Here is an 8,365-nt window from a genome sequence, read left to right on the forward strand (position 1 = left end):
TTAGATTTGAGAAATACATTGGTGAGCAGAGTCTCATGTGACGTTTAATAATACAGTATTTTTCAATGATTTATTTAGCTGTACAACCAGGCAAACAAAACCGGGTAAGCTGCTCTGCAAAACAAACGCACTTAGCTACGTGTTAACTTTGGGTTGAAGTGATTGATGGAATCAAGATCAAGCCACACCCCTCAGCAAGCAGAAAGTGACGTCACCGTGTTTATATAAGAGCATAAATCGTCTGAGGCAAGGATTTGTTGTTTACGTGATACGATCGGAGTTGCAATTAAAATAGATATCAAACGGGAAAATGAACATGGAATGGAAGATCGTCGTTCCTTTGCTCGCGGTGGCCTTTACCGTGGCGAGCGCCGGTTTGATCGGAGGCCCCATGGACGCAAATATGAACGAAGAAGGAATGAGAAACGCCCTGCAGTTCGCCGTGGTCGAACACAACAAGAAAACAAACGACATGTTTGTCAGGCAGGTGGCCAAAGTTGTCAAAGCGCAGAGACAGGTCAGTTCCTCTTCCCTTTATTAGTTCAACGACAAGATCATTTTGGTAGTTTATTGTGTAGTCTACCCAGTGAACAAAATGACGTTGAAAATACGTATATTCCAGACGTCGAAATTAGGTTCATTGTTGGTTCTGAATGTATATTGAAAATATGTATTTTCCGGATGTTGACAAAAGGTATTTTCAGGATGTTGAAAACACCTATTTTCCGGAAGTTGGATATACCTAATTTATGGAAGTTGAAAATGCGTATTTTATGAATGTTGAAATTACTTTCTTTTGTCATTGTTTCTATGGAAAAATTTCAACTGTACATTCACTTATATCTACAGTCGTGGTCAAAAGTTTTGAGAATTACACAAGTATTGGTCTTCACAAAGTTCGCTGCTTCAGTGTTATGAGATATTTTTGTCAGATGTTACTATAGTATACTGAAGTATTATTACAAGCATTCCATAAGTGTCAAAGGCTTTTATTGACAATTACATTACGTTTATGCAAAGAGTCAATATTTGCAGTGTTGACCCTTCTTTTTCAAGACCTCTGCAATCCGCCCTGGCATGCTGTCAATTAACTTCTGGGCCACATCCTGACTGATGGCAGCCCATTCTTGCATAATCAATGCTTGGAGTTTGTCCGAATTTGTGGGTTTTTGTTTGTCCACCCGCCTCTTGAGGATCGACCACAAGTTCTCAATGGGATTAAGGTCTGGGGAGTTTCCTGGCCATGGACCCAAAATGTCGATGTTTTGTTCCCCGAGCCACTTAGTTATCACTTTTGCCTTATGGCAAGGTGCTCCATCATGCTGGAAAAGGCATTGGTCGTCACCAAACGTTCTTGGATTGTTGGGAGAAGTTGCTCTCGTAGGATGTGTTTGTACCATTCTTTATTCATGGCTGTGTTCTTAGGCAAAATTGTGAGTGAGCCCACTCCCTTGGCTGAGAAGCAACCCCACACATGAATGGTCTCAGGATGCTTTACTGTTGGCATGACACAGGACTGATGGTAGCGCTCACCTTGTCTTCTCCGGACAAGGTGTTTTCCGGATGCCCCAAACAATCGGAAAGGGGATTCATCAGAGAAAATGACTTTACCCCGGTCCTCAGCAGTCCAATCTCTGTACTTTTTGCAGAATATCAGTCTGCCCTGATGTTTTTCCTGGAGAGAAGTGGCTTCTTTGCTGCCCTTCTTGACACCAGGCCATCCTCCAAAAGTCTTCGCCTCACTGAGTGTGCAGATGCACTCACACCTGCCTGCTGCCATTCCTGAGCAAGCTCTGCACTGGTGGTGCCTCGATCCCGCAGCTGAATCAACTTTAGGAGACGGTCCTGGCGCTTGCTGGACTTTCTTGGGCGCCCTGACGCCTTCTTCACAACAATTGAACCTCTCTCCTTGAAGTTCTCGATGATCCGATAAATGGTTGATTTTGGTGCAATCTTATTAGCAGCAATATCCTTGCCTGTGAAGCCCTTTTTATGCAAAGCAATGATGACGGCACGTGTTTCCTTGCAGGTAACCATGGTTAACAGAGGAAGAACAATGATTTCAAGCACCACTGTCCTTTTTAAAGCTTCCAGTCTGTTATTCTAACTCAATCAGCATGACAGAGTGATCTCCAGCCTTGTCCTCGTCAACACTCTCACCTTTGTTAACGAGAGAATCACTGACATGATGGCAGCTGGTCCTTTTGTGGCAGGGCTGAAATGCAGTGGAAATGTTTTTTGGGGATTAAGTTCATTTTCATGGCAAAGAGGGACTTTGCAATTAATTGCAATTCATCTGATCACTCTTCATGACATTATGGAGTATATGCAAATTGCCATCATCAAAACTGAGGCAGCAGACTTTGTGAAAATTAGTATTTGTGTCATTCTCAAAACTTTTGACCATGACTGTACATGTCAATGAAGAAAGCATTATCACATTCAACATTTTTAATTCAAAATAAAATAAATTAGCAAACTGAAGATTGCAGTATGGCATATTTATTATAATAATACATTCCTCCCATCTGTCACATGCACTTATGTTATCTTTTTCAAAAAGCTTTAAAGCTGGCAGCGATGATGTTCAAAATAACCCAACCAAAATAATAAACCAACTACAATGACATTCTTAGGAACGGTTACAAAAATACTTGTTTCTTGCAATTACTGATATACTGTTTATCTAGCTTAGTTGAATGCACTGACTGTAAGTCGCTCTGGATAAACTGAATGACCAAAATGTAAAAAACTAACAAAGCATGCTGGGTATTATTCTAAAGAGCTTTGCCCTAAACATGTACAAATTTGGTCAGTCCTGACCAGACCAAATCTGAAAGAATCATAGACATCGAGGCGATGTTTCACAAGTTTGAACAGCACAGTACAGTACGGCACAGTACAGAGGTTTATTTAGTAAAGTACAGTACAATATAGTTTAATTCCGTAGAGTAAAGTAGGGTACAATATGGTACATTATACTGTGTTGTACTGTACTGTACTGAACTATACTTCATTTTCTCTGCTGTGCTGTACTGTACCGTACTGTGTTGCGCTCTACTGTGCTGTGTTGCGCTCTACTGTACCGTGCTGTATTGCGCTCTACTGTACTATAGCTTACTGTGCTACACTGTGCTGTACTGTGCTGTGCTCTACCGTTCTGTGTTGCGCTCTACTATACTGTACCGTACCGCGCTCTACTGTACTGTGCTGTGCTGTCCAAACTTGTGAAACATAGATGTCTATGATATGTTCAGATATGGACCAAATCAAGGCCGTTCCGGGCTGGACCAAATCTGAACCAAACATAGACGCCCAAAATACATCGGGTCCGTGCTTACTGGGTAGTTTGCTCATGTTTCATTCCTCAAGTGAAATGGGCCTAATCATTTAACTGTAAATCGCTCTGGATAAGAGCGTCTGCTAAATGACTGATGTAGAAAATGTAAATGGTAGAAAATGTAAATGTATCTTATTGTCAGGAATTATACAATGGGTGGGTCTAATCCTGAATACTGATTGGTTAAAACCGCATTCCAGCCGGTATCTATTCCACAAGTTACCACCGGCTAAATCTATGACGTTAAAATGCCTTTTTACTCTGTTATGTCTAACTGTGCAATCCACTGGCTCATTAGCCCAGCCATGCAATTTATAAACTTGATCTCCACTATAAAAAGCATCTAGACATTATCTGTGGTCCTCTGTAGCTCAGCTGGTAGAGCACGGCGCTTGTAACGCCAAGGTAGTGGGTTCGATCCCCGGGACCACCCATACACAAAAAATGTGTGCACGCATGACTGTAAGGCGCTTTGGATAAAAGCGTCTGCTAAATGGCTTATTATTATTATTATTATTATTATTATTATTTATTATTATTATCTCACATTTCTTTTAGACTGACATTTAGTTTTCAACAGTGGAGATTTGTATAAACTTTGTTGTGTCTCTCCAACATTTGCAACATTGTTTCAATATTCAGATTCGATTTCCAGCTGTCCCATAGTAATGAATGTGTCGGGAGTTGGGATGAGACGGACAGACAGGCAGCGTTTCTCAGCCAGTCGAAATCATGAATCAGCTGGCATAATTTGTATGGAAATATACAAAGAAATCGGAGGGAAAAAAAGGTAAAACGAAACGATTGTGTTAGCTGTGTTGTTGGCTAGCTCCTCTGAACAACAGTGTCCTGACAAGTGAGCACGTTTTCTATGCCTGGCGAAATCGCGCCTCATTAGCTCATTGTTATGGATGTATCCAAATAAATGTCACTAGAATACAGCTTAAGCGAATGCAAATGCAGCTACTTTGCTGTTATTCTGGCTGCACTTTTTGACGTGACTGTAAGTTAGCTGTAGTTGGCAAACTAGCAAGCAAGGGATAAGAACATTGCCAGCCAGTATGGCAAAGGAACATTTAGAACGAACGACTGGGTCACGTCTCTAGCAACCGAACCGATAGAACGAACGACCAGCCAGCTTGGGTAGCAACCTTAGATTTGTGTCGGGACTATAGCTTGTGGAAGGATGAAGTAGTATGAATAAATATATCAAAATAAAGTTTTTAATAAAAATGTCAGTCATTATTTGAATATGTTGGTAACCCTATTCATTTCTAAACCAGGCAAGCATCTGCGCTGATTTGAGAACACAACATAGTAGCAAGCAGAAGGGGAGGATCGTGGATGGGATTGTCACACCCTGGCTCTGGGACTCTATATGTTGAGCCAGGGTGTGTTCATTCTATGTGTTTTTCTATGTTGGTAATTCTGGTGTGTTTATTTCTATGTTGGCTAGAGTGACTCCCAATCAGAGGCAACGAGTGTCAGCTGTCGTTGGTTGTCTCTGATTGGGAGCCATATTTATACTGTCTATTTTCCCTTTGTGTTTGTGGGTTCTTGTTCCGTGTTTGGTCATTGATACCGTGGACGTCACGAGTCGTTTCTTGTTTTGTATTTCATGTTTAAAACTTTAACTAATTAAAGTATGTTTGTTCATCACGCTGCGCCTTGGTCTGTTCCTTACCTTGATCGTGACAGGGATTCTGGTTTTACCTGTTCAATTATTTATCATCAGTGCATGATAGGGAAAAGAGACTCTAGGATTAGGCCTAAATGCTGTTTACCAGCTCTGTTAGTTGACCTCATAGCCTGAGTGCCAGTGTTTGTGCTATAATGTGCTTTGTTTTGCATGACAGTTCTGTAAGGAGTTGGCAAAAGAGCAGATATAGACTGCCACCATGGCCTAATCTAAAAGGACATGGACAATCAGTAAAACTTGGAAAATTACTTTGAAAGCAGATATGATTACTGTATATGTGAATGATATGATCCCATGACATGATGGCCATGATTAAAAGGATTCTGTGTAACCCACCCTCTTGTATTCCACCCTGTTGTAACCCACCCGCTTGTATCCCAGCCTCTTGTATCCCAGCCTCTTGTATCCCAGCCTCTTGTATCCCAGCCTCTTGTATCCCAGCCTCTTGTATCCCAGCCTCTTGTAACCCAGCCTCTTGTATCCCAGCCTCTTGTATCCCAGCCTCTTGTATCCCAGCCTCTTGTAACCCAGCCTCTTGTAACCCAGCCTCTTGTATCCCAGCCTCTTGTATCCCAGCCTCTTGTATCCCAGCCTCTTGTATCCCAGCCTCTTGTATCCCAGTCTCTTGTAACCCAGCCTCTTGTCTACAGGTGGTATCTGGGATGAAGTACATCTTCACAGTGCAGATGGCCAGGACCCCGTGCAGGAAGGGAGGTGTTGAGAAGGTCTGCTCCGTGCACAAGGACCCGGAGATGGCTGCGGTAAGGACCACTAGGGCCTAGACTAGCCTGGTCCCGGATCGGTTTGTGCTCAGGCGACTGGCACTGCAACTCAATATTAGGAATAATGTTTTGTACACTCAGTGTATATAGACTAATGTGTGTGCAGCCTTTGGCCGTGTTCGAGAGCATCAAAACTGTGAATTGTGACTGACTGATAATGAATAGTTATTTATGATGCAAGTTGATTTGTAGTTCAGGCAGTCGGCTGCAATGTCGAACAAGCCCTTTGTCAAGCGTTCTGCTTGCTGAAAGGTTATGTTATTATGCCAACTCATGTTGCTTCATGTTGCTTTCTGTCTCCTCAGCCCTACCAGTGCACCTTCGAGGTGTGGAGCCGCCCCTGGCTGAGCGAAATCCAGATGGTCAAGAACCAGTGCAAGCAGTAAAGACACAATGAAGAGAAGAAGACTTCAATCAATGTCTAGTCTACCAAATAACCAGTATTATCTAGTGTTATTTGTTAGTCTTACCAATGCAGTTCAACCTCCTTCTCAAGGATATATTCAGAGAATCCAACTAATAACTGATTTTAAAACGTATTGCATTCCCACACTAATATAAGCACTTAATACAAACACTGCTATCTTGAAAATGTAGTATTAAAATGATGCAACAGTTACCTAAATAAAGAAATGCTTTGGAACATTTACATGTAGTTATTTGTCTAATTTTGTTGGCATATGCCCAAACCACTCCTTTACAAAGTAAGCTATAGATGTGTTATTTTCACAAGAATGTGTCCACGGTTGAGAAATACAACTTTCAGTCACGCCCAATGAGTCACATAGACCACAGAAAACAGGACGGGACAGATGAAAATATAATAAGACATCATAAAGGCTCATACATTCCACATTTAAGCAGGGGCAGCTGGCTATCTGGCAAAAGGCAGATGGGTTGGTCGGTTTTTAGCCCAGTGGGCCTGTAACTAGTTTTTTGTGTTGCGAAAAATGATCATTATCTGGCTAATGGGGGCCTCAAGGAAAAAAATGGGCCTGTGTGTTTGAAATGCCAGGGCCGATTTCTGGTCCCAGTCCGCCCCGTAAGGCATCACACCTGTTGTATATCACAACATTTAAAAATTGATAATAGGTCAGAGAGACAATTATGGTTTTTGCCACTGCACTTGAAGAAACTTTCAAAGTTCTTAAAATTTTCCAGATTGACTGACCTTCATGTCTTAAATAAATGATGGACTGTCGCTTCTCTTTGCTTATTTGAGCTGCTCTTGCCATAATATGGACTTGGTCTATCTTCTGTATACCACCCCTACCTTGTCACAACACAACTGATTGGCTCAAACGCATTAAGAAGGAAAGAAATTCCACAAATTAACTTTTAACAAGGCACACCTGTTAATTGAAATACATTCCAGGTTACTGCCTCATGAAGCTGGTTGAGAGAATGCCAAGAGTGTGCAAAGCTGTCATCAAGGCAAAGGGTGGCTACTTTGAAGAATCTCAAATATAAAATATATTTTGATTTGTTTAACACTTTTGGTTACTACATGATTCCATATGTGTTATTTCGTAGTTTTGATGTCTTCACTATTATTCTACAATGTAGAAAATAGTAAATATAAAGAAAAACCCTTGAATGAGTAGGTGTGTCCAAACTTTTGACTGGTACTGTAAGTATTCAGACACTTTACTCAGAACTTTGTTGACGCACCTTTGGCAGTGATTACAGCCTCGAGTCTCCTTGGGTATGACGCTACAAGCTTGGCACACATGGATTTCGGGAGTTTCTCCCATTCTGCTCCGCAGTTCATCTCAAGCTCTGTCAGGTTGGATGGGGAGCGTTGCTGCAGAGCTATTTTCAGGTCTCTCCAGAGATGTTTGATCGTGTTCAAGTCCGGGCCACTCAAGGACATTCAGTGACTTGTTCCTAATGTTTTGTACACTCAGTGTATAACAGCAACATTTACATTTTAGTCATTTAGCAGACGCTCGTATCCAGAGCAACTTACAGTAGTGAGTGGATACGTATTGGTCCACTGTGTGAATCGAACCCTCAACCCTGGCGTTGCAAGCTCCATGCTCTACCTCCTGAGCCACTTCACACGTAACAGATAGGGAACTGTCATGTATTTGTACAGTTGAAGTCGGAAGTTTACATACACTTAGGTTGGAGTCATTAAAACTAGTTTTTCAACCACTCCACACATTTCTTGTTAACAAACTATAGTTTTGGCAAGTCGGTTAGGACATCTACTTTGTGCATGACAGATTATTTCACTTATAATTCACTGTATCACAATTCCAGTGGGTCAGAAGTTTACATACATTAAGTTGACTGTGCCTTTAAACAGCTTGGAAAATTCCAGAAAATGATCTCATGGCTTTAGAAGCTTCTGATAGGCTAATTGGAGGTGTACCTGTGGATGTATTTCAAGGCCTACCTTCAAACTCAGTGCCTCTTTGCTTGACATCATGGGAAAATCAAAAGAAATCAGCCAAGACTTCAGAAAAACAATTGTAGACCTCCACAAGTCTGGTTCATCCTTGGGAGCAATTTCCAAACGCCTGAAGGTACCACATTCAT

The 8,365-nt window shown here is 41.6% G+C and overlaps 1 protein-coding gene across 2 annotated transcripts; it reads left to right on the forward strand.

The window, feature by feature from the left end:
* The first annotated feature begins 201 nt into the window (after positions 1-201).
* LOC311129066 (cystatin) lies at positions 202-6,470 on the forward strand. 2 transcript variants are annotated; one of them, XM_084161335.1, is made up of 3 exons: positions 202-517; positions 5,690-5,800; positions 6,127-6,470. In XM_084161335.1, the coding sequence occupies exons 1-3, from the start codon at positions 311-313 to the stop codon at positions 6,205-6,207; spliced, it is 399 nt and encodes a 132-aa protein (XP_084017461.1). In that variant the 5' UTR covers positions 202-310; the 3' UTR covers positions 6,208-6,470. The 2 variants fall into 2 exon arrangements, with proteins under 2 accessions (XP_084017461.1, XP_084017460.1); XM_084161334.1 differs by lacking the exon at positions 202-517 and adding an exon at positions 1,582-4,130 and having other exon boundaries at positions 4,624-5,800.
* The last annotated feature ends 1,895 nt before the right edge of the window (positions 6,471-8,365 follow it).

Source organism: Coregonus lavaretus (genome assembly GCF_964263955.1).
Source record: "Coregonus lavaretus genome assembly, chromosome: 1".
NCBI classification, from domain to species: domain Eukaryota; kingdom Metazoa; phylum Chordata; class Actinopteri; order Salmoniformes; family Salmonidae; genus Coregonus; species Coregonus lavaretus.

Excerpts from the sequence above, each read along its gene's own strand:
- LOC311129066 (XM_084161334.1), top strand. The coding sequence starts at position 5,339 with ATGATGGCCATGATTAAAAGGATTCTGTGTAACCCACCCTCTTGTATT. Across the intron at positions 5,801-6,126 it reads AGGACCCGGAGATGGCTGCG|CCCTACCAGTGCACCTTCGA; the intron begins GTAAGGACCACT and ends CTGTCTCCTCAG.